Here is a 26,579-nt window from a genome sequence, read left to right as displayed (position 1 = left end):
CAAAAGCCCAAGACATAATTTGTACCTACTCGAGATGTCAATGGAACTCTCAATGAACGTTCTAGTGAGAAGTGTATTCAGCAAGTTTCTGCTTTTAGTTACGATTAAGTAAACTCCTATTTATGCTTTTCAGGATACAAGCTATGTACATAACTGGAGCTCACTCATGTAGGGTTATACAGAAGATTGCATATACAATGAACATGTAATTGCCAGCACACCGACCACTCAATAACCCAATGGCATAGGTCCTTTGTAATTCTTATTTTATTGATCACTTCAAAAATTAAAAATCCATTCAGCCAACATGTGCTTCCCCACAGTCTCTCTATACCATCTGACTTCATTAGGGCTGCAATATTGCAGTAGATATAGTCCTGGTTAGGATAAGGAAGTGTAATTCATAAGGTTCATCTCGGGCACAGTAACTCGCAATATATGTATGATTTGCATGGCATTGCACCTTATGAAACATACTGCCTTATCCTAGCCTGGAATTTATATCTACTACAGCATAAAAAGCCCTGATGAAATAAAACAGTATGACGAGACTGTGACAAAACATGTGTTGGCAACCTGGATTTTGAATTTTGAAGTTAACAATCATATAGGAATTATTAACAAACATATGACATTAGTTTATTGAGTGACTGAGTGTGCCAGCAATTGGATTTTTTGCAATATGGGGCATCATTTGTGGAGTAAGAGACCATAGAGTGTCTGCTCATTCTGCTGAGCACCCCCATTAACTGTGCATATAAAAGTGGATATATGGATAAGCAACATATCTTTTAGTTTTGCTGATATATGGAGAACATGTCCACTTGCCTCAGGACAGGCCCTCAGTATAGAAAACATATTCAGCCTATGAGCCATTTTACCTTTTGCTCCGAGTGGGAAAAGGACTGTGCCTCTTCTGCAGCAGCTATATTCCTGCCCAGGGCAGACAGAATTAGGTGGTATTGTGTTGGTTTGTGGGCAGACACACTAGGCACTTTTTTGGACGTGAACAGGGTTTGGCCGTTTTACATTCCAGATGTTGTGAATTAATCATAGTATTTACACTTGTGCAGGAATGATTAGTGTTTGAAATGCTATTGTGTGCAATTCTTATGACAAACTGTTCCCTATTTGTTTTCTTTAATATTGCTCTACCTCATTCAGATGGAGGCCTGCTCTCTTTAAAGAGCTCCTGGATCAGTGAAAGGGTAAAATACTACCGCTTCTGGGCAACTTATCTGTAAATTGTCACAGCTAGACGCTTCATAAAACGTATCTGCAAAAAGTATCAAAGGCTGAACGTTTCCTAAATGATAAATGTGTGTGCATGGCTTAGTCAAGAAATATCGTACTACGGTTCCTGTATGTATCAGTCTTCCGTCAGACTTGCCCTCTGTTTGTGGAAAGATAACTTGAGTGCAGGACTAAGCAACTGTAGGATCCCCACAAGCATTATGTTAAGTCCAATAATAGACGCTGGTGAGGTGGCCAAAAGAACTACTATTTTTCGCTAAAATGAAGAGATAGAAGAGTATTCAGTGTAGCTGAGATTTCTCAGTGTCTAAAGCCAATTTCAGCTAGAGATCATCAGCGGCACATGTCAGAGGAGATTTGTCAAAGACTGGAACTGATTATGTTAAGGGATCCAATAATCACATTTACCTCTTAACATTAAAGAATAAAGACATTAATCTTAGAAAACCAATTAAAAAAAAACCTCATTGCATATCCAAAGTGATTGACTGTCCAATTAGTGACATCTTTCCGGCAATGTACCATGTGGACTGTTGGGCAGAGACTGGGCTAAGAATCCATTGTGTCCACTAGTAAGAAATGTTTGTTCAGAAGGAAATAGACCTGGAACAGTCAGTGTGGATACTGCAGAAGGTGAACTGTGGAAAGACTGCAACAAAAAAAAAAAAACTTGTAAGAAAAGATCAGCTGAAAAGACAAATATTAAATAAGACTATGGAAAAAGCATTTGGAAGAAAAGTCTGTAAACATTTTCTTCTGTAGTGCACCCACAGTGGATTCCAGGCCAGAAACTACAAAGTTTATAAAATTGGGTAAAAATGTTTGGTTATGGAATGTCCCAGTCGGGTTTACAACACCTCAGAATGAAGATTTTCTCTGCAGGGCAAGGACAACTTATGCTAAAAATGTATAATCAATTAAACTTCTAGTAATTAATGCAGTGTAGCTAACAGGGCTATTTGACATGTCTCTAAAAGATCGACAAATCAAAGAAAATAGGTAAATGTGTTCCTCACTTTGTTTAAAGATGTTGTACCTCACATAGTCATTTCTACGCACTCAATTTATGCATAGGACTACAGACGTATTTGGAATTTTTGAGATCAAAGAAATCTTCAAGAATTAACTTTCTTACTCTGTTTTGACAATGCAGATGTTTTGAACCAAGCAATTTAATTTTGACCTTCATATGGAGGGACTTTTCCATGACTAAGAAGTGTTGCCCATGATCTCCTAGAGGGAGCAATTGATACTGCATTTGAATTATGTCTTTTCAGGACTTCTAGGAGCAACAATTACTGTACGTTATAAATTGTAAGAATCATTCCAAGAACCAAATGGACACCAGATGAGGGCCATCTAGATTGGCTAGCCATAGTGTCAGGAATGCATTTTAATTTAGATCGACCACTCATGCTCCCCGCCCCCTCCCTCCACCCCTCTATCACCTCTCTAACAATGAAAATGCTCTCTGGATTGAACACGTTTGCTGGCCTCCGAAACATTTTCATAATGTAGATTTTGAGGTGAGTCTCAAACCTTTGACAACCTGAATATTGTGTGTAAACCCAAGGAATCCAGGAAAATGTTTCCAAGCTGTTATGTGCTGAACTGGGTCAGGAAGCATTATTCAATATCTGCAATAAAAAGGCACACGTGTAGAAGGATATCCACACCAAAAAAAGTAGAAAACCTCTACCAGAAATCCAGCAATGGCATGAACCTGAATTTAAGGAAGAGCATCAGCAAACTACACACATGTAATTGTCAAAACAGAATCTGCACTTACCAAGTGAATATTGGAAATGAGTAAAGAAGTAAGCACCAGACTCTTTTGTGCAATGAAATGAGTACATAGGATACTAGTACCTCCTTCTTTGATCACAGCAAGTTATGTTCGAATTTAGAGTTCTAGAATGGGTCATACTAATCAAGATCTTGTCATTTTCATAATGAAATATCATTTAGCAATTTTCCAGAAACATTGAGCTTATCCCTTCTCAGCATCAGTACATCCTTAAGGTAACAGCAAGCATGTATAAAATCTTGATTCATTCACTCTGAGGATAGTATCTGTGAATCTATTTAAGACACCTCACTAAAAAAAGGTCCGAACTTGAACAAAACTGTGAAAACTTTGGATATAAAGGGCAAAAGAATACTGCCCTTTTTGTCTTTTTAATTTGTGCAGTTGAGTTCTTGGCATCCTCTACAAGTATGCTAGTGCCAGAAGCACCAAGTTGGATCCCCAATCCCCTACCTACTATTATCAAGAGAGGAAGACCTATAACATTAACAGAGATGTGTATTCAGAAAATTATAATGGTCTTAACCATAGAAATATTTCACTCTAAAATAAAATCATCTGAGCTTCAAAACCGAAAGATGGACAATTCTTCGCCAAATATGGGAACAATATTACTTGGGAAAAAAAGGCCCAGGCTTCTGGTCCTTTAGAAACAGCTGTGCGGCTAAACCCCTGAGTGAATGACGCTCTCTTTACCCACTTTATGATCATTCTCTTAAAAAGGATTCTGTACAGAAAATATAATGGAATTTGTTGGATGGATAAGTGAAAAGATGTGGCAAAGTTGCATCAGTTATAGAAAACAGTGATTTCTTCTAAGTAGTTCTAATCATCTCAAAACAACAGCATTAGCAAAGAGAGCCTGTTCCAACTACTCACACTGCAAGAAGACTCATAACTACAGAACACTCAAAGATCCACCTCATGGAAAAAATAAGGCAAGAGAGAGAATAAGGAATCTTGCCGAACCTTCAAGAAGTAGTTATCAAAATGCCAAAAGTCAAATTAAACCAAGTCTTGTCTTGGATATCTCCGGTTACAGAAACGCTGGTATCAGTCAAGTAGCTACTAAATGATGTGCACTGTAAGGGGACACAGCAGAAGCTACATGTGCAGTAAGAACTTTGTGGAAGATGGTCTGCATTAGTAGAGAGGGAACTCCTTTGGAGCCTATGTCTAGACGAACCGAGATACAAACGTAATAACAGCACACAAGGCTCAGGACTAGACTCATATCACAGCCATGAAGGAAGGGTAACCCAATGATTGCCAAATTATTATTAGATGTAGCTATACAGGGATTAAGTACTGCAAAAAGTCTTAAGCATGTATTGTTCTTGCACTTATGTTTCCAATTAACAGAAGGGGAAAGCTGTTGGCATATTCGGACAAAGAGTTATAACTGCCAGTGACCTAAAATAATTCTAGTACACGTTTTCTTAAAGAAAAATGTCTTGTTTAACACTGATTAATTTCAGAGCAACCTGTATGAGGAGCGACTGTGGCCTTAGGGAGAGCTTGCTGTGTGCGGACAACAGCAGGATCTCCAAGCAATATTTAGTTTGAAGTCTTGTCAACTGTGGCAAGAGGATATTGTCAGCTGCTTACTTTGAGTGCAGTCAATACACCTTTTTATACTGACATACTCACTTTTAAATGGAGACTACAAAAATGTGCTTTGCTTAGGAACTGGCACCCACAAATAATGCACCATTTCAAGATCGAAAAATGGGACACTGACAATACAACACTTAAAGAGGATTAAGTAATTTATGAAAATTAATGAAAAAATTGTTCCAGGGGATAATGAAAATAAAGGCTGCAACCAGTGATGGTGAAAAACAGAATTTCTGAGTAGGAACTATTCATAAAGATGTACAGAGCTATTCATAAAGATGTGCAGAGGAAGGATTAGAGTACAAGTGAGGAACTATAGATCCAGAGTAACAGCTGTGTATTACCCCATAATGAATTGTTCACATTAGATGAAAATGTGAAACACACAAAATTAGATGGTGTAATATTCCGAAAATCATGAGAGGTAGGATTATAAACTGTCAAATTCCTAAAATTAAAAGTCCGTATTGTGTTAATCCAGGAGCTCATGTGAAGTTAACAAGACTCAATATCATAGGTGCACAAAAGACAGATGTGGAAGATCCTGCAAAAGAAATACTGGTGTAAAATTCAGTTGTTTTTTCTTTAAACTTGCCTAGACGCTGTGTATAGTTGGAAACTACATAAAATAAGTTAACCCCTTACTGCTCTAGGAGTGTGTGTGTATACAACTGCTTGGTATTAAAGGTGTTATGAATTCAGTATGGTATGAAAGTACTACTCTAACCTCATTTTAATCCTTTATTCCATAAGGAGAAAAAATATCTAATACATCACAATGTTACTTTATTCCACTGCTATGCATATGTGCACCTCATGAATCCTGAACCTGTCATGTCAGTGTGAACTGAAAAAAGCAAGCACGAGACTGGAATGGTTACTGTATCAGCGGCAGTAACAGTTCCCGGGATCCATAGGCAAGCGTTTACTTTATGAATCCAAGTTGAGGTGCTTAAATTGCTGCTGGCTCCTGCTAAGAGTGTTAATCTTGTTTACCCAAGAGAACAGGTTTATTTTATATCATAGATTTGGTTAAAAGGTTCATGTGCTAACTCCAGCAGTCGTTGTTACTGCTTCAACATAGGCGGCAGGAGCGTGTCTCTTAAGCAACTCAAGGTCAGGAAACAAAGGATTATCAGACAGAGTCAGAAGAATCAACTGTTTTTTGTTTCTTAATTGCCGAAAGATGCACAAAAATGTTAATTCCATGATTTAACGAAAAGGTCGGGTTTAATCCCAATAATCTCATCTCAATCATGTTTTTATTAATGCCAGTTATGAAAAAAATACCCTTTTTAAGAGTATCCTTTTAGCTCGGAGGTTTAATTGGGTCCATTAAGCAAATGACACAGTATCTCAGTTTTAGGTTCACCTAAGGATTTCTAAAACTAAATTGTGGGCTGAATGTCGCTATCACCCATAAAAACAAGGACAGCTATGGCTGCAATGTCCTTCTATTGACACTCTGAACTGAAGGTGCCCCACTGGATGATACTGGAAAGGCAAGGATGAAATGAGCCTTTAAGTGTTGTGCAAACATAACTTTGCTGGAGTCTGTGCTCTAAGATTGATGCACACCTCACCTTTATAAGCACTGGATGCAGAACTCGGCCTGGACGACCTCTTGCGCTGGCCATTTTCTGCAGCTTCCTGCAAAGCAGAAGACTCTTCTGTCCTTGAATTTCGTCTACTTGAGAGTTTCGACTTTTCATGGACATCTTTTGGCTCACTACTGAACGAAACAATGAAAACGTACATCCATATATTTTTTTAGGAGGCAACAGGCCTTCATTTGATATGCATTAAACTTGACTCAACTGTAAATGTACTTAAAATCCTAATCATCAACTTCTGGACAACTTAAAAAAATGGTACCATCTGGTAGTGCCATCTAATGATTGATTCCTCCAAGTCTATGAAGAATTTTCAGCACTGGGACCCTAAAAGCAAGGGGGTGTGCATAGGTGTTTCTAAAGCATCATATAAGATAGCAAGCGGCTGCTATAAGCAGACAAAGATAATGACAGAGACCAAACTAGGAAAAAGAGAAGAAGGTATAGTGACACAACAAAGGCAGACTTTTAGAACAGTAGAACGTGGGGCTATAGACTCTGTGTGTAGCACAGTCAAGGAGGAAAAAAAGAATGTGATTCTCAGGCGATACCAACACTTTTGATGTTTTCTTTCTACCAACAATGAAAGGAATCCAAAAATCTAAAACACCACTAATATATTACACAGGAGAGCAAATTCATAGATCCAAGGTTCCAATTAAACCTTCTCCTGATTGCCAAATAGTTCCTATTTCTTGCTTGTGATACGTGGTGAAACCTGAGCAAATCTTGACCCAATGACACAAAAACAAAATAAAAAAACATTCCCACACATTTAAATAAAAAAAACTGCTTGCATTAAGATTCAATAAAATGAAAATTATATACGTTGTTACAAAATATTTGAAACAACCACAGAAGATTTTCCACTAAATTCCCCTCATTTATTTTTCATTATACTTCCTTGGGACTGAAGGTTAACTTTGACTAGCACTCACCATTCTGGTGCATCCAAAAGAACTAATCTAATCAATGCTTAAAATAATCATGAAAGCCCAAGTATCATATCAGAATGACTATTCCACAATGTTACTCCAATCCAAAAACTTGCCTTACGATGTTTCATTGTCTTTTTTCCCCTTCAAAATAACAGTATTAGTGTTAAAATAGTCATACACTCGTGCAGAAGAAAGAAAGCCCTTTGTCAGTCTATCATCGCTCAGGAAGACCTGAAAGCTACAATAAACTGCTTTTTAAGATCCAATACATTTAATTATTTTAATTTGTTGAACAATGATGGTACTTTTTTCTATTTATATAACTAAAATCACATTCTGAAGGTGGCATGAAGAGAACTTCATACCATGGTAAAATTATTTTCAACTCTTTCAAAGCATCCTATGCTTTTCTAACAAGATATTGTGCAATGGTATTTAACTTTTGGTCGAGAAGCCTCACTGCAATTAATTTCATGAATTTTATGGAACAGTACAGTATGTTAACATATCTGGTTTACATTGTTCCTGTGCACTGTAATAATCCTAATGTATTTATTCACAATTATCAGCATTATCCTTCGACTTGTGTTGATTTGGTTATTTTTCAAAGGCTTCAAGCACCTATTTTCATAATGCATATTTACTTTGCATTTAGGATCAGTAAGCGTTTGTATCAAGACGGCAATATTGACATGCATATTAATCCCTAAATCCTGTATGAGCCATTCCACTAAACTCTGTGGAGTTCTGTTGCAATACTCTGTTTAAATTCAATGAAAAAACAGATTATCTGAGGAGGAGCTATGCACAAAGATGTGCAGAGGACACACAGAGGGAAGGTAGGATTAGCGTACAAGGGAGAAACTAAAGATCCAGAGCAACAGTTGTGCTTTCCGGTACAGACTATCTAGCCACAGATTCCTTGGCATAGAAGTTTCCCTAGGCATCAGACTGGATTGGAACTTTTCAAGCAGTACCTCTGCACGCTGGTAGGTGGTGTCGTTTAACGCCACATCGACAGCGACCACGGCAGAGGCAACCTTCCCTGTGCCTCTATAAGCTCCAAACATGCGCACTGACTTCAGTTTCTTGTTCATGACTTCACACAACAGAAGTGCAGAACAAGTAGGAACACTGGCTGACTGATATGCATGACCAAGGCCTTTAAAAGTGTGACCCTACAGTGTAATCAGTTCGCAGATTAGGGAGGATCAGCAAGGAATCTGTGCCTGGGCCGAGTCTATACCTGATAAAGTGTTACTCAAGGTAAGTAACTTTTTTTAGCCACAGATTCCTTACCTTAGAAAAGATACACAAGTAATACCTCCCCAGAGGTGGGTCTGCAGAACTAATTTTAGACCAAGATGTCATGCAGGGCCGAACAAGCAAACTGCCCATCATGACTGACCGGACCGGACCGGACCATCCTTGTAGTAGTGTTTAGTAAACGTGTGCAGAGATGTCAATGTAGTTGCCCGACAGATGTCCAGGACAGGGACTCAACAAGCCAACGCATTGGTTGCAGCGTTGGCTGTGGTGGAATGAGCATGCAAGCCCTCAGGGGGTTGCATTTTGGCCAATGGGCAGCAGATCTTCATGCAGAGCACTATCCACTGTGAGACTGTCCTTTTCTGCACAGCTTTCCCTTTCCTGACTCCTACATACCCTACGAAGAGTTGATCACCCATTGGGAACTCTTTTGTGTATGCAAGGTAGAATGAAAATGCTCTGTTAGGGTCTAGGCGGCGGAGTCTCTCATCTTCTTTAAGGATGAGGTGGAGCAAAAAAGGTAGGCAATGTGATATTTTGGCCTACATGGAAGGGCGCCAAAACCTTTGGAAGGAAGGAGGCATGTTTTTGAATTAACAGCTGTCTGTGTTGGAGGTGGTATAAGGAGAGTGTGCAGAGAGAGCCTGCTGTAGGCTAATCCTCCTGGCCACAGTTATAGACACTAAGAAAGCCGTCTTGATGGTTAGCAAACGAGTGGACAGTTGTGCAGCAGTTTGGAAGGCGCACATCAGAAAAGTCTGAACCAGATTGGGGTATAATGAATAGCCTGGGAGGACCGATGCTCAAGCTCAATAGCTCAGGATACCAAACTTTCCATGCCCGATTTGGAGCCATGGGAATGACTTTGGCCCGGTCGTTCCTGATTTTCTTGAGAACTCTAAGCAGGAGTGATATTGGGAGAAAGGATTTCAGAAGACTGTCACACCAATGAAGGTGATAAGCATTTCCAAGCAAGAGCTGTCTTGGAAACTCCAGCATGCAGAACTGCTGATATTGAGCATTCTTTGCAGTGGCAAAAAGATCTAACAAAAGCTCTCCCCACTCTAGAAACAGACCTTGCAACGCCTCAGGATGAAGACGTCATTCTTTATCTGCTAGGCATTTACAGCCAGGTTCGTTCACCCTGGTGTTCAGAGATCCTGCAAGTTGAAACACGAGGAAATACCCTGATGTTCCAGTCATGTCGGGAGATGCAGGGCTTCTTGACAAAAGATGCACTTCCCCACCATGCCCCTTTTATTGCAGTACCACATGGAGATGGAGTTGTCAGTGAAAACCTGCACCAGTCTTCTCCTTAGCAAAGCAAGGAAGGCTTTCAATGCCAACTGAATCTCCCACAGGTTCAGCAAGTTCATGTGGAGCCCAGATTCTGCCGAAGAACAGAGTCCTCTGATCTTCACCTCTCCCAGATGGCTGCTGCAGCCCAGATGTTGTTCATCTGTCACTACAGTCAACTCTGAATGGATAAAGAAGAGAGGTCTGCCGCTGACCCAATCGCGGTTCGTCAGCCACCACTGCAAGCATTTTGCAGTTCCCTCTGAGATCTCAACCATGTTGCAGAGATTCACCTGATGCTGCACCCACTGGAATTTCAGGTCTCACTGCAGAGCCTGTATATGACAATGGGCGTGTATCACTAGCAGGATGCAGGAGGCCCAAGAGCCACTGGATGTCGTTTGGCATGAGGAGAAACTAAAGGGGCTTGGAGGCTGCAGCTGCTTGAGAAGTGGTGGTCAGGCCCCAAGTGATCTGTGTGAACCACATCCTCAGCCAAAAAAAGGTTAGGGTGCTTGTTAGCCTTGGTGGCTGGGAAGAAATCAACATGGTTGGAAAACCCTTCCATAGCCACGAGAGGGGAGGAAGGCTGACTGGGGTTGGCGAGGGGACTTGGATAGGTCAAAGGACCTGGCCATATCTCTCCTATCCTTAAAGCGTTCCAGCACAGAGTTTGCCCTGTCACCAAAAAGGCGAGAGCCATCAAAGGGCATGAGCGAAGCTTGGACATCCCCCAAAAAGCCAGTGGTTCTCAACCTGCTGTCGGACCTTAGTGCCACAGACAATGAAATGGCTCTGCCCAGTGAGACAGTCATGTCTAGTCCATATCTGACAGTGAACTTTGCTGCATCTCTCCCGTCAGAAATAGCTTGGGAGAGTATGGCTTAGGCCTCCCCTGAAACCATGGGCAGCACTTGCACAATCAAATCCCAAATCATAAGGGTGTATTTGCCCAAGAGGCTTGCAGTGTTCACCGGCCACAGAACTATGCTGGTGGAAAAGAACATCCTCTTCCCAAAAGTGTCCAGTCTCTAGGATTCCCTATCTAGTCGAGTGGTAGGGACAAACACTAGGTTTGACTCGTGAAGTGGAGATTTGGACCATCAAGCTCTCTAGAGTTGTGTACTGGGTGACAAAACCTGGGTCCCCAAGAACATTCGTCTTGACTGGCGCTGAGGGTAGCGTAAGGTTCAAGACCTCTGCTGACCTCCGCCCCACCACTGCAAATGAGGCACCCTTCTCTGTAGCCACGGTACAGTAAGAGATCAAGCCAGCGACTGATGAGATGTCCAAACCACTGGAATCTGCCAGTTACTCATATCAGTCATCCTCAGTGTCATTTAGGGGATGCGAGCATCCATAAGGGTCATATGACCCATCCTATTCATCACCCTCTCCAGGCCAGTCAAAAGAAAAAGGTGTTGGCTCCAGAGTGGCAGCATGCCAGAAGTGACATGTATGTTGTCTATATAGGAGCTGCCATAGCTACTAACTAAAAGAACTGGTCGGTGTCAGAGCCGGCGTCGGATGGAGCCCATCTGGATCCATGTCAGAGTTAGGCATAATCAATGGGATGCTGCTGAAATGGGGAGGCAGTAGCGCTGGGAGTGCTGTACTAGATTCGGTGCCTAGGAAGGTTAGGGTCTCACAGATGTCACTGCTTCGGATCCAGCACCTGCCCAAGAGGCCCAAATTGCCCCAAGGGTGATGCTGCTGCCAAAAACCCAGTAGGGGGCTCTCTCTCTCACCCATGGGGCCCAATGGTGCCCTAGAGAGGTCTTGCCACCCAAAAATGAGGTGATTGGCCTCAAACAATTATTTTAGTTAGTAGCTGTGGCAGCTCCGATGCAGACACCGCACACGTCACTTCAGGCGAGCTGCCACTATGGAGCCGAAACACCACCGCCTACTGGTGCGCAGTGGTACTGCTTGTTAATTTCCAGATCCAGGTAAGGAATTTGTGGCTAAAAGTCTCAGATACTGGACTTTCAACTTACTTCTAATGCATGTGATATCAAGCTCCCCGATTCATGCATTTGAAAAAGTAGCTGTGAGTGAACAGTACTGCAAGGGAAAAAGCGAATTACTATGCTAACGCAATTCTAGAAGCTCCAAATAGTGTAAAGAAAAGTATCGGACATTGTGCGCAAACCATCAAATCCGGAGTGCATGAGGAAAGTAACTAAGTAACTAAACCCTCACAGCCAACTCTATGATAATTCTGCTGAATTCTTTGAGAGCAAGATTAATGCAATTCGAGAGGACATTGGAAATACTCACCAAATGTCGGATAACGGCGTTAAGTTTGCCTATCAGATCTGAGAAATGAAACAATGACTATCCTATCAGGGTTGAACGCCTGTAGCATGGCTGATATTCCATTTAGCTATTTTTAAAAGCTAGAATCTCTTGAACCAATGTCTGACGACTGTTTTCAAGCAATAACTTATGACTCACACAGAGATCCTCTATTGCACAGTTACTCTTTCCTCTACTACAGATATGTAACGAATCACTAGAAATATGCTCTGTCCCAAGGCCCTGGAAAAAGGCTATAGTCACCCCCTATTGATAAAGCCCCCCAGGGATCCTCTGGTTCTTAGTAATTACACACCAATATCATTACTACTGTCCCTTGCAAAAATCCTAGAACGATAGTTGAGCAAGATATTGTCCCCACATCTGTAAGATCAAAAACTCCTAGAAGAGGAGCAGTCTGGATGTAAACTAGGGCATGGAACTGACAGTACAGCTACTGGCATTGGATGAACTCCAGAGGAGAGTGGTTAGCTGTCAGTCAGCAGTTCTGATACCACTCGACCTATCAGCCACTTTTGACAGTCAATTGCAAAACATTACTGCAAGACTAGCTTATGAGATGAATTAGTGATACAGTATTGAACTGGATGTGTTCATATCTGTCAGATCGCTGCCAAGAGGTTTCCTTACCCCCCTTACTCCTCTGATTTTAAAACTATTGAACAGGGTCTGCATTGAGCCAGTTCTTTCTAACATTTATATGTAGCCTCTAATAACACTTATTAAATCCCATAACAGGGCTGTCAACTATGTAGATGACAGACAACTGATACGGTCTATAGAAAGCAATAAGTCTAATGTATTCGACTCCTTCCACACTCATGTTAATGGCATTGTAAATTGACTAGATCCTCAAACTTTAATGAGGACAAAACTGCGTTTCTGTGTTATTCAGAGTCCCCATGAAATTTCCTTCAAATTTCTGGTCACTGACAAATAATGATGAACTAAGAGACTTAGAGACAGTTTGCAATTTGGGGGTCATCTTTAGCATTAAGCGATACATGGAGAGCCACTGTAATAAAGTTGCTGCTACCTGCTACTTTGTACTTCTCCGGAATCTAAGGAAACTCCTGCTGATGCTGCCTTCCCATGCCAAAACTTATATTGTTTAAAGTGTTTTATTAAGCAGGCGTGACTACTGCAATGTTCTATTAGGAATAACGGAGTATCTGGTAAGTAGACCGTACAGAGTTAAAGCAGCAGCTGCAAAATTGGCTTAAACAGGTCATGAATATCCTCTTCCACCCCGACTATGAAGAAACTTCATTGGCTTCTAATAAACAAAGGCTAGCCATTAAATCACTTTGCATAGTTTTTAAAGCGCTTTGCCCCTGCAAATAAGATTAAAAAGGTATTTTCCAAGGAAGAGTTTTCCAATCAGCAACTCCAAATCTTATCTACGTTCCAATATTTTGGAAAACAAGACGGGGAGGTCGAGCTTTTATGGTCAGAGTGGCTCTGCTCTGGAATAAATTACAAGTTGCTTTAGGATCTGCTGTATTTTAGAAAAGCTGTAAAAGCCTGTATCTTTCCCTTGTAATTAGCATTTAGTGATCTGGCTTTTCTCAATAGCAGTTTGTTCTTTGTCCAAATAGAGATTCGACAGCCAGGATACCTGTGTGGTAACAGTGCGCTCTGTAAGCATAAGTAAATAAATAAATAAACAAATAACTGAATGTTTTTGCAAAGTTTAAGCCTAAACAACCTATCTCTGCTTATACATACATTATATCATTCATATTTTACATTCAAGAACTAACCAGTACAGAGTAAAAAAAAAACTGTGTTTGTAAGGTGGAGTACAGCTACGTCGGTCTAGAGCAGCAGCTGAACACAGGTTAATATCTACTTTAAAAAAGACACTTTAATTCAACCATTCTCAGTAGCAAACGCCAACAGATGGGAATATACAACTGAGGCTGAAGCCTTAGTGGAAAACTGAAACTGTTGTATGTATGTGTTTTTATTTCTATAGCGCAAATCTAGATAGTAAGCAAGACAGAGCTGAACATTACTGGGACAATAGGAGACGAGCTACACGATTGTATAAGTCAACTGGGGCTTACACAAATACAGTGCACAGGTTACAATACATATATAAGACACAGGGAAATAAAGTGATTTGCCCAAAATCAGGGGGGTGGAGTTAAGTGCCAGGGCCAGGAATTTCACTTGGTCCCCGGATTCCAAAGTCAGCAACTCTAGTTACTACGCTACACCTCCTCCTTAACTGTAGAAGTACTTCCAACCTTTTCTGAGAAGACATTGATGGTTGTTAATTTGTTTGTGAACCAAAATCAGAGCTGAACCCAGATGGCTGGTATACTTGAAAAAAATACTGCAAAGAGCCACTGTTCTGTTCTGGGGCTTCACGGGAAGACCAATCCAAATTTGAAACTCCTCATCAGGTCAAAGACAAACAAAGGTGGCTAAGGGTACTAACCTTGTGTTTGGAACTTTGACTAACCACAGTGGCCTCAGCTCTTATCTGTGATCTTACAGTAGGGATCCCTCAAAATCAGACACGGATTATTTTCTAAACAGAAAACTGCAAAAAAAAGTAATGGAAGTTTGACAGCTATGACTTTAGAGATCAAAGGGCGAAGTTATAATTTCCTTTACAAAATAGGAAGAGAATCTCAGAATCTTGCAACACATTTAACACTGCACTCGACTGTACAGGAAAGAAAATCGAAGTCAAAATGCAGCAATAGCATCAAATGTGCATAAACGTTCTAAGCAAAGGTTTGTTATAAGTCTCAAAAGCTGGATCAGAGAGCCATGAACAGGAGACCTTTTTATAATATGAATAAGAAGCTGTAACGAAGCGCAGGGCCGCCATTTGGGGCTGTCCGAGCGATGGAAAGGTAGATTATCTGTTCGGATCAGAAACGTCAAACTGTATATTTAGTAAAGAAGTTTGCACCAGACCAGAATTGGAGGCTGGTGAGTAGCTTGCACACCTTTGACTGGCTAAAGATGCACATTTATGAGTTCTTCACTTGGCTAAACATATACAGTTAACTCTTTGTGTAACAAGGATAATCCATTTGCCAAACATCATGCGCCATTAAAGATCAGGTAAGTTCAAACAACAGAGGAGAATAATTATGAAAATGTTCTGAGAAATAAAGTTAAATTTATACTGACTTTGGGACCCTGGTGTTCACTTATAGAGGTAGAATTCTGCTTTTAACCTGCAACAAAATAGAAATCTGCTCAGCTATTACAAGACCTAACCCCCAAAGTAAGTGCAGGCATACACCATTCCACACTCAGTCTGTCCCATTTATCAGTTGCCTTGATGCACAATTAAGATGTGCGTGCAAAGACAATAAGAATGTTTGGATGATGTTGAAAGGAGTGATGCTGTAATTAGAAATCCAATTTTCTACATAAAGTTAAAAAAAAACTATATTAGTTAAATAATTAATTAATAACAATGTACTAAGTTCAACCACGGTATTTATAATTGAGAATGTATTTAGTTATCAAAATGTATCACAACATTCTTATGGACCACCTCTAAAAGGATGAGGGTGATACATCCTTTGGGTTTGTGCCTAGTATTTCCAAATGTAATGAAGTCAAAAAAGCGAAAGAGTTACCTTTGTAGCCATACTGGTCTAGCTACCTGACAGAAAGAGGCTGTAAATATGGAAATATCTGATCTACTACAAGAAAACATAACATATAAGAACAAGATGGGCAGCATTTGCAACAAATTCACATAAGCCTTTACTTTAAAGACGTTTAAAGGGTTTAAAGACGAACGTACACACACGTTTTCCTCTTTCCGACTTAAACTTTCCGAACTGTTAGAAAGGCGATGGCCTAAAAAAAATCTGATACTAATAATACAATCAGTGGCAACTATTACATCTCTGCCTATGCCAACTCGTTTGAAGTTAGAGGCATAGACATCCCCCTTAACTGATTAAATGCGGCTTTGATGATCTTGACTGAAGTAAATGTCTATGAAGTATAAACACAAACTGTTGCCTTGTAAGTGTCACATGAAATACCCTCACCTAAGAACAAATCTTTGAGGTGTCCAATAAGCGGTCGAGAGTACCTTAGTAGATAGGTCTGCTTGGAAATACAAAACAGGTCCAAACAGACCTCACTGGCCTGTTCATCTGGCTCTCTTATATAGATAAAAAGTTCATAACCACGTGTCACCTTACAGGGGACGTACCTGCCAGGTAGGCACTGGTTTGAGGCTTCGCAATTCAGAATGAAATGGATGAAAAACACTGTGGACTATTCTCCTTTTCTTCTAGCCAGACAGATATACGGTGTGCAATCGACCTGTCTTTATAGAATGAAGAAGCACCCCGTATTCGTCTTTAATGTGACATCTGGACAATTGATTGTATATTGTTTTTTTGTTTTTTTTGGATGTATACATTTACCTGCATTACTGTTTTAATTATGATTTGACGTGGTGATTTTATGCATTTATTTATTGTGTATTCTTGTAAAATTGTGTGTGCTTTTATGGCTTCGGCCGAAATAAAGCTATGTTGATGATGAATGATGAAGCACCCCGCATTGATAACTCAAACGTAAACCCAGACTCATAACCCACGCATTTCTACGATCAACCCACTTGGCTCCTGAAATTATTGCTTCGTTGTATGCCGCTCTAATTGGGATTTATTGATTGCAACATTGTGACACCCCACAGGTGATGTCTTCAGGTAACATGTAGATTTGTTGTGGCACAATTAACTACTGTGTTTTTATTCCTAACTAATTATGTGCTAATGCCCCATGAACACTGAACACAGTATATTTTACCTACTGTTTTATTATTTTTAATTAAAGTACTATGCAATAAGAAAATTCTAGTTTTTTTTTTACATACAACGCATTATAACAAAACCGATTTACCCAATATTACAATTTGTAATCTACTAAGAAGCCAATAAACTTTAAAGTTTAAATATACACTGTAATTTAAAACGTTTAAGATGGATTTTCAGGCACTGTCAACTCCATTATACATTGTTTTACTGGACAATGTCAAGAGCTAATTCGATTCTTTTGCACATTCAACTCAAGTCTTGTTTGGCATAGATTATCAATGTACCCTAAATGCTACCACCCATGCTTTCTTTTAGAAAATGATTTCCCTTAGGAGTGGTCACTTAATTTCTGACTATGTACATCAGTAATAGCAATCTTTTGTGGCAGACACTTGTTGGTGAATCACCTGCCTTAGTTTTGAGACACGTTTGTGAAAGCTGTGATTTACGATCTATTAATATCTGCTTTCAGGAGTAAAATGTCAGTATCTGCTCCACTGAATGACAAAGATGTGTGTGAAGAATTCTGTCAGGAAGAATTTTAAAGCCCACTTTTGTTCACAATTATGAATAATACACATCTGAGGAAGAATGAGGTCTTGGATAAAAGAAGACCATTTTCTCACTACTACAGCATCTCTGGAATAAAAGGACGTATCATGAGTACCACATTTCAATAAGGAATTGTATAAAACTTGCCACAAGTCCTGTCTGAAACTGTGAAAGGAAGGCAACTTTCAAAACGAGCTCACTATAGCCAAAATAAGCTAATAATCCAAATGACCTGTGCGTAAGGAGAGACAAAAGCAACTTCAAGTCTCACTGAGAAAACGAACTTCGTGAAAGATATGAAAAAAAGTCTAATCGTACAAGTTATTTACCTTCGGTAACGATATATCTGGTAGAGACTTATTCTAGATCCTCCAGATCCAATCTCTGATCCGTCCCTACGCCGGTCGCGCCACAGCCAGACAGTCAGACTCGACGCTCCCGACGTCAGTTAGGCCCACAATCAACATCGATCTTATTCTCATGCCCAACGACCCGGAGCCGGAACGGCGTCGCTCGATGCAGATTCCATTCTCTATGGGCTGTCCTGGGCCCAGGGATGATCCAGACGCTTATGCTTACGGGCATGGATATGGGGAGAGTTTAGAGGGGATGCTGGACCCTTTAGAATACCAGCTTTGCCCCCAAAGAGACTGGGAACAGGATTTGGGTGGTGCCAGTGGTCTAGACACCTCCCCTGACACTGGTATGCTCTCTCCCCATACCGTTGCCATGGAGGGGGGCATCACATACTCCATGATGGTGAGAAGAGCGGCTGAGGTCTTGGACATTGAGCTACCTTCTGTAGAGGTTAGGCTTGATATCCTAACCGACGTGCTTCAAACGGGGTCTTCAACATCAGAATCCCTTCTTCCCCTTAATGAGGCACTGACGGACGTCCTTTTGGGTACTTCGTCGAGACCCAGCACAGGGGCTCCTGTGAATAGGACAATTGCCCGCCACCATCGGCCTGCGCCAACAGACCCAAAATTCCTCACCCAACACCCCACGCCTGAGAGCCCTGTCATCCAGGCTTCATCTTCATCAGGCGCATTCCCTGCTGCACCCCCGGATAGGGAATCAAAAAGAGTGGGAAACTTTGGGGAAATTGATGTTTTCTTCCAACAGTCTAGCGCTGCGGCCCATGAACAGTGCATGCCTTTTGGGCTGCTGTTCCCATACTGTCTGGGATACGATTGCGCAGGTGCTGCCTAGAGTTCCGGAGGAGGCCCGTACTGTCCTTTCCCAAGCCGTGACAGATGGGAGGGGCGCAGCAAAGTTTATGATTCGTTGTGGACTGGATACAACCGACTCTCTGGGCAGATCAGTTGCATCTACGGTGGCATTGAGACGCCATGCCTGACTGAGAACATCTGGCTTCTCAGGGGATATCCAGCAATCTCTGATGGACATGCCCTTTGATGGCACACGTCTATTTGGAGACAAGGCGGACTCAACACTCGAGCGCTTCAAGGATTCTAGAGCCACGGCTCGGTACGTTGGCCTCGCGGCCGCTCCTAGACCCTGTCAGTTAGCCTTTCGCCCCTTTCGTGGCTACAAAAGGGGCACCCAACCACATTCTTTCCCCCTGGCAATCAACCTGCGCATGCTGTACAGCCCCTGCAAGGCAGCCGACTCGGGATCCCATGCCCCTGGGGATCAGGGAGCCAGCGGTTTGCCCAGTCCACCGAATGCCCCCACCCCGCCTCCTCAGCCTCCAAACCCTCCTAGTCCGCGGGTACACCAGGAACCAGTTGGTGGCAGATTCGCCATCACCTGCCCCAGTGGCAATCCATTATCTCGGACAGGTGGGTTCTCTGGGTTCTCCAGATCGTCTGAAGGGGCTACTCCCTCCCTTTGGAGACATCTTGTCCAGCCATGCCACCTTCATACAATCGCATATCGGAGGATCACATGGCACTTCTCTGCAAGGAAGTCCAAGCCCTTTTGGCCAAAGGAGCTATAGAGAGGGTCCCTCTACCAGAAGTAGGTTGTGGTTGTTATTCCCTCTACTTTCTGTTGCAGAAAAAGGACAAGGGTCTTCGCCCTATAATAGATCTTCGGTCCCTCAATCGCTTCCTCAAGAAGGAGAAGTTCAAAATGTTGACATTGGCTCAAGTCCTAACTGCCTTGGACCCAGGAGACTGGATGGTAGCGTTGGACTGGCAAGACGCATACTTCCACATCCCCGTCTTGCCGGCCCACAGACGTTACCTACGATTCGTGGTAGGTCACGAGCACTTTCAGTTCACTGTGTTCCCTTTTGGCCTTACCAGTGCCCCTCGGGTGTTCACGAAAGTTGTGGTAGCGGTGGCAGCTCATCTGCGCAGGTAAGGGATTCCAGTCTTCCCCTACCTCAACGATTGGCTGTTGAAGGCGAACTCGCCCCAGACAGTCGTCTCCCACCTCCAGACAATGGCAAACCTTTTACATTCGCTGGGGTTCACTATCAACGTGCTGAAGTCATACCTGACTCCTTTTCAAATGCTCCCTTTCATTGGAGCCATTCTGGATACAGTGCAGTTTTGGGTGTATCCTCCAAAAAGCTAGTCCAGAATATTCGGGCTATGATACCGATGTTTCAGCCGCTATCCTGGATTTCAGTGAGAATGACTCTTAGGCTGTTGGGCCTCATGGCCTCCTACAGCCTGCTAGTTCAAAAGGCCAGATGGCATATGTAGGCTTTGCAGTGGGACCTGAAGTTCCTGTGGGCGTAGCATCATGGAAGGGAAATTTCTCCAACAAGGTTTAGATCTCGGAAGGAACTGCGAGAGACCTGCAGTGGTGGTTGGGATTGGGTCAAAGGCAGATCCCTCTCCTTTCCCCAACCAGATCTTACAGTAATGACAGATGCGTCACTCCTGGGATGGGGTGGCCACATGGGAGAGGCAGAGATCAGAGGCCTCTGGTCTCCGGCAGAAACTGGACGCTATATCAATCTTCTGGAGCTTGGAGCGATTCGACTAGCATTAAAAGCATTTCTTCCCTCTCTCAAAGGGAAAGCAGTGCAGGTGTTCACAGACAATACCACTGCCATGTGGTACTGCAACAAACGAGGCGGAGTGGGGTTGTGGACCCTTTGTCAAGAGGCTCTTCGCCTCTGGACTTGGCTAGAACGTCAGGGCATTTCTCTGGTGGTTCAACACCTGGCGGGCTCCCTGAATGCCAGGGCAGACAAACTCAGCTGACGATGCATGGTTGATCACAAATGCGTTTCCATCCGGAAGTGACGCAAGGTCTCTTCTTTCAGTGGGGAGAACCTTGGTTAGACTTGTTCCCCTCCGTAGATAATGCGCAATGTCAACTGTTTCGCGTGTTGGAATTTCCAAGGCGGCACTCGCTCTGCATCGCTTTTTCTCACAAGTGGAGTTCAGGCCTCCTGTACGCCTTTCCGCCCATACCACTTCTGCCCAGAGTTCTGAAGAAGATTAGGCAAGACCAGGCCCATGTAATCCTGGTGGCCTTCGAACCTGAGGGGGCCCCAACCAACTCACCTGTGCCCGAGGGTGCCGGAGGTGGGTCGGACTGCCCAAAAATGAGGCACATTGCCTCATAAAACTCTTTGAGATGGGCAGGGGTGGCTCTGGCTGCCGGGAAGTCGGGGAAGCGCGAGGCGGCCCCAGATGAAGGCTCAGAGGACAGAGGCCTAGAGCGTCGATGCTCTTCCCACGCCACATTATCCGAGCGACGAGATGAAGTTGAAGAATACTTGTTCTTCTTCGACTTGTTTTTCTTATGACCCGAATATCCCGATGACTTCGAGGACGAAGAGTGGTGGTGACTCCGTGGCCGGTCCCGAGACCTTCCTCTTGAACGAGACCATGAGCGCCGTGGAGTCAAGTGTTGGGCCGTCATTAGCTTTAGGGACCGCTGCCTCAAAGCTTTCGGGTTCATGGCACGACACTCGGAGCACGACTTTGGGCTGAGATCGCGCTCCAGGCACCAAAGACGCACGAGGTGCGGTTCCATCACCGACACCATTTGGTGACCGGAGTCGCATGGCTTAAAACGGGTCTTGCGGGACATCCCTCGACACATCCACCACCTCGTCAAAAATATTTCAACAAAAATGTCGTCGTAGTCAAAAAGTGACTGAGGTAGCTCTCTCCAGATCTGCGCGTAGGCTGGCGCAGAAAGAAAAGAACTAATGTCAGCACGCCGGGGTGGCACCTATATATGACCGCAACATCATCATGTTGAACACAATGCTACCGATGCCACCTGACGGCACGCAGAGGTACTGCTCGAAGAAAAATCTCCAGATCCTGACTGATGCCTGGGGGAATTCAAAGGTAAGGAATCTGCAACTAAAAGTCTCTATCAGATAGGATGGTTTCAGAAAGGAAAAAGAGACTTATATGTCTGATTCTCACTGGAACTGACTACTAAAAGATAAATCTTCCATACGCACATAATAGTTATCATTTTTAGATAAGTTTTAAGAACATAATATCAGCATTTTTCCAGAAGTGATGGAAACTCAAGTGACTTGCATTTGTACAGCGATCTTGTGATATGCTAAACAGCAATTATTGATGCTTGTGAAAGACGGCATTACTTCTATTTTCTGGAAGAGAATGATGACAAAGGTGGTTGTCTGATCTTAAAAGCTTTGAAACTTTTAAAGATAATAAAACATGCCAAACCTTGTGCTTGAGAAGATGCACAATTTTGATTTCAGAGCCCTTGTTTAGCTTGGACCGCAAAATTTCTCGGACATACAATAAGAAGTGATTTCTGCTAACAAGCAAGTGCCCCATTGCCTTATCCTGCACTTCCTATGCTGCAAAATAAGCCAGTTGGATTGGTGAAACCCAGGCTGACAATATCCTTCACATGATATCAAAATTATTATATATGCTGGTCTATATGCTATATCATTGTTAATTAGAACATGCCTACATAATCAATGGGTTACAGAGGGGCAGAAATGAGTTCAAAACATAAAACTTTGCTACAGACAATGCAGTACAAGAATAACCCTTCAAAAAGGGAGGCAAGATTTCACCCCACTCTAGATCACAATCCAACCTCAGGTGGAAATAAATATCTGTCACAATCCTGGGTGGGAGCAAATGACTCCAAAGAGGTCCCAGGAAAATATCAGAAATTACTACTGACACATTGCAATGCCTGGATGATTAGTAACCAGCACAGAAAGAGATCTGTTCAGGTTAAATAGAGAGGAATTAAGCAATTGTGGCTTAACTGCCTAAAAGGTCTTGGGTTGGTATTACATTTTTACAGTGGGTTTTATAAGCTGAAAACATGATTACTTTAGCTCTGGCAGCAGTGCCAGAGTTTACACTTAAAAGTTTACACTTAGAATGAATCCCATAAGATTTATGAAGTGAGAGTATATTCTAATAGGTAACAAAAAGTCCATCAGGCAGTGGTTCTACATCTGTTGTCCTGCAACATTTATATATCACACGTTACTTAAGGAAGAACTTTTTTCCTGCAGTATAAGACCCTGTGCACCGTTTAACCATGTCTACTTTGCTTAACACTATTACTTCAAGGACTTTACCACAATCATGCAAGTATAGTAGTTCACCAAACAGTAGGCGCCAAAACAAATGCTGGCCAGCCCCAGAGGACACTTAGTATAGAGAATGAATGGCATAGAATTAATAGATTAAAAATAAAGAAAAGAAGAGGAAATGTAGGAGTTTTGCAAGGCTCTTGTCTACACAAATTGCAAAAAGGAAATGCTGACAAACAAGCTGGAAGCAGTCTGAAATGTACCATTTATTTCAGATCATGGGGATACTGGTGTTGTGAGGTAGGTGCACTCACAGGGCACAGGGTAAATCCTGAAACATACCTGGAAAAGATGGCTGGGAACAGGAGACAGTTTAAAAGCATATTTGTATTTGCTTTTCCTAACTACAAACATTTTTATAGCAGCCTATGTCCACTAAAGAGGAAAATGCTGTTTATTTTTAAAATCTAATTTATGAAGACATCGAGCAGAGCAGGCAGAGGTGGTCCTCCCCCTTGCATCCACCCAGAGTGTCTAAAATGAATCCTAAAGAATAAGCTGTCCACATGGACAGCTGCCCCCCTGCAAATCAGTTTCCACCACAACTTGGGGCTCAGAGCCTGAGCAATGGCTAGCAACTAGAACTCAGGTCACAAACCACTGTTACATACCTTTGAGACTTGTATGCAGGATGGGAAGGCACCCTTCACACATCCTGGAAAGGGCTGTAAAAGCCCTTTTACAAGTTGGAAAGACTTTTTCACTTTGTAAAAGAGCTAATGTACAGTGTCATAAATCTTTTGGCAGGAGGGGTTTGAAAATGCAAATGGGTACTAAACGTCAAGTCAATTATATATTTTTCTATAAGAAAGCCCTGCTGTGGGAGGAAAGGTTAATAGTAATGCGGTGTACTCATAAAAGTCACATATGATGGAATGGTGCAAGGTTTTGCACATCATGCAGCCTTCCTCTAAGAAAGAGAAGTTATAAACAAGAAACTAATTTGGATGTGGCAAAGTAGATGTCAGCAATGCATGGTCATCACTTGGTAAGAGTAGAGCTTGAAGTCAAGTGAAACGTGTTTGGTACCAAAAATTCATCATATTTGTCCATAAATTTAAAAGTGGGAGGGGGCAAAAGGTTGAGAATGACCGTTAGAAATTTCACTAAGATGTGCCACCTTGTACTTAGCTGTCTGAATGCCAGGTTGCCAGTACTGGGCCTTCACCTGACAGTCAGATGTGTTTGGGCACTTACAGGCTTAGTGTGCTTCAAATGAACTATTGGACTGCGGAAACTGATAATGATTTTAATACAAAAGTTGAGGATGGAAGCAAGTTGGACAATAGTAAGGCATAAGGGAGTCTAACTAACCAAGCAATACCTCTGAAAAATTACAACTTACCTCTGACCAGTGCCTAATGTGCTGTTAACCTCCATTTCTGCAAAAAACAAAAGACAAATTATTATAGTGTGCCAAATTTACTGCATGTAGATAAGGCATGTTAAGACACTTGACCTCACACAAGATGGGTGACTTAATTGCACAGGAAGCCTTCCTGAAAGCTTTTCCAATCATGAACATGGTAAGCTGGAGAACAAAGAAACACACATTCTCAAGGGGCATGTGGTCAAAACGTTCAGCCAATATACCCATTACAAGATTTTTCATTCAGGTACAATGAGATATGGTGAATTCGCAAGTATCAAACAGTATGACAAGCAGGACAAGAAAATAGTTACCTACTCATAACTACAGATCTCCAGCATTTCATAGATTCACATGCATAAATTATTCCAATACATCAGGTAATCAACGTTAGCAAAGCATTGTAAACAGTTACTGAAACAACACCGAGGCCCTCATGACAAGTCTGGCAGTTGCATGACTGCCAGACTCACGGTGGTGGTCCCAAACCACCGCCCGGCAAACTCTTAATGAGGACCTGAATCAGCCATAGACTATAAGTAGGATATTCACCTTATTTTACGACCCAAACTTTAACAATGTCCCTCAAGATTCCATACCCACTCTCTCTCAGATGCATTTAATCAGTTATATAACGCCATTCATACCAGTGTAGGGTGCCAGAGCACTTTACATGCACATACATTACACAGAAACAATCAACCATAGGTGTGTAAATCAGTGTATTAGAAATGTTACATCAGACAGACGCCTACAAGGTGTAGGAGTCACATGTCATCCATACTGGTAGGCTGTATAATTTAAGAGTGCTTGGTCTGGAGAAGCACAAACTCAGATTTTAAAGTGTAACACCATGGTTGGGGATCTTTTTAATAAAAAAAGAATTGAGTTCTACCCAAATCACCTATTTTTTTGCAAAATTAGGATAATGAAGGACTGGGGGAAATAATAATGCTCTTGAGAGAGAGTAGTTTAAATATTATATATACTAGACGTGAAATGCTTATATTAATGATTAATAATGCTGCATAGAAAACAACAATAACTAGAGTAATGTTTGAACATGCATTTGAAATTCAACCATAATGTGTGGTCATAATTATATAAGTGAGCTAATAACGATAAGTAAAATTGTTCATGCTATGATTTATATTACCATTCACGATATTGCATTTGTATTAAAATCCCATAGGCCTTAAGTTAGCGTAAGTTGTAGATTCGGCTGCTTAGCTCTCATATTAAAGCATTTTTCTCTGTTTTTCAGTGTGCTGACTTGCAAAGGGCCATGACCCTGCAAATGTTCTTTTCTTCCAACTTGGTAGATTCATGTATCTTTTGTGATTCCGTTCTCATCCGCATGCTAACTGCCTTAGTATAAGTTTTATATAAAATTTTGAAACAAAAGTAGATGAAATAATGTACAAGGACATTTGACCATGGATAAAGGAACTCATGACCCGAGAAACGTGCCAAGTGGAGATGAAAACCCCCGGTGGTGCCAACTCCGAAGACTTCAATTATGAAGACCAATCAAAGTGTTATAAATTATCGTGGGGTGACAATTGGGATTACCTAATGTATAATTTGATAGGTTAAAGATAGTGGGGTATAGTGGATGTCCAATAGAATTTTGGGGGAAGGTATTACGAAAAAGGGATAAAAACCCATGTCAAAGAAGGGTCGTCAGAACTAGGTAGGGAATGCTATCGATTTTATCCAGAAACTCTGTCACTCTGTTTAGTGACTTTGAGACTTATTAAAACCATTTTTGCCCCTAGACTGCCCTATACACTTCTCCTCCTTATGAGGGAAGTGTCCCCTGTCCTTAGACGAGGTTAGACTGATGGTGATTTGACTGATGTCCTGAAGACGAAGACTGATCCTGTGTGCTGATCTAATCCTTGGATGGTAATTATGACAATGCAATTTGTATTGTGTCTGTTTGCTTTTCCTTTCTAGGTACCAACTGCTCTTTTTTAGAGACCCTAGCTAGATGTTTTCTAAATTGGTGTTCTAAATTGTTTTGCATGAAGCCCAACATGCCGATGCTAATTAGTGGTTAGGAAAGGGAATTCACTCTGACTGACGCAAATAGACAAATGACTGACGTTACGCTTTGCTGAACTGAAATATATATAACATTTGTTGTATTTTGATCTATGTTCACGCCGTGTTATGTCCTTATGTTT

At 41.8% G+C, this 26,579-nt stretch overlaps 1 protein-coding gene across 6 annotated transcripts in view; it reads right to left on the bottom strand.

The window, feature by feature from the left end:
• Positions 1–26,579, bottom strand: part of NCOA6 (nuclear receptor coactivator 6) — a 535,183-nt gene that overhangs the window by 64,509 nt on the left and 444,095 nt on the right. For 3 of the 6 annotated variants that reach the window (XM_069243799.1, XM_069243800.1, XM_069243804.1), the window contains 2 exons: positions 24,367–24,403; positions 6,262–6,410 (listed from right to left, as the gene is read on the bottom strand). In XM_069243799.1, the coding sequence (XP_069099900.1) occupies positions 6,262–6,410; positions 24,367–24,403 (186 nt within the window). Of the gene's footprint in view, positions 1–6,261; positions 6,411–15,266; positions 15,314–24,366; positions 24,404–26,579 lie in introns of all 6 variants that reach the window. The other 3 variants (XM_069243803.1, XM_069243801.1, XM_069243802.1) reach the window with 3 other exon arrangements.

This window comes from Pleurodeles waltl, chromosome 7 (assembly GCF_031143425.1).
Source record: "Pleurodeles waltl isolate 20211129_DDA chromosome 7, aPleWal1.hap1.20221129, whole genome shotgun sequence".
Lineage (NCBI taxonomy): Eukaryota > Metazoa > Chordata > Amphibia > Caudata > Salamandridae > Pleurodeles > Pleurodeles waltl.
This window is presented reverse-complemented; position numbering and strand designations above follow the sequence as displayed.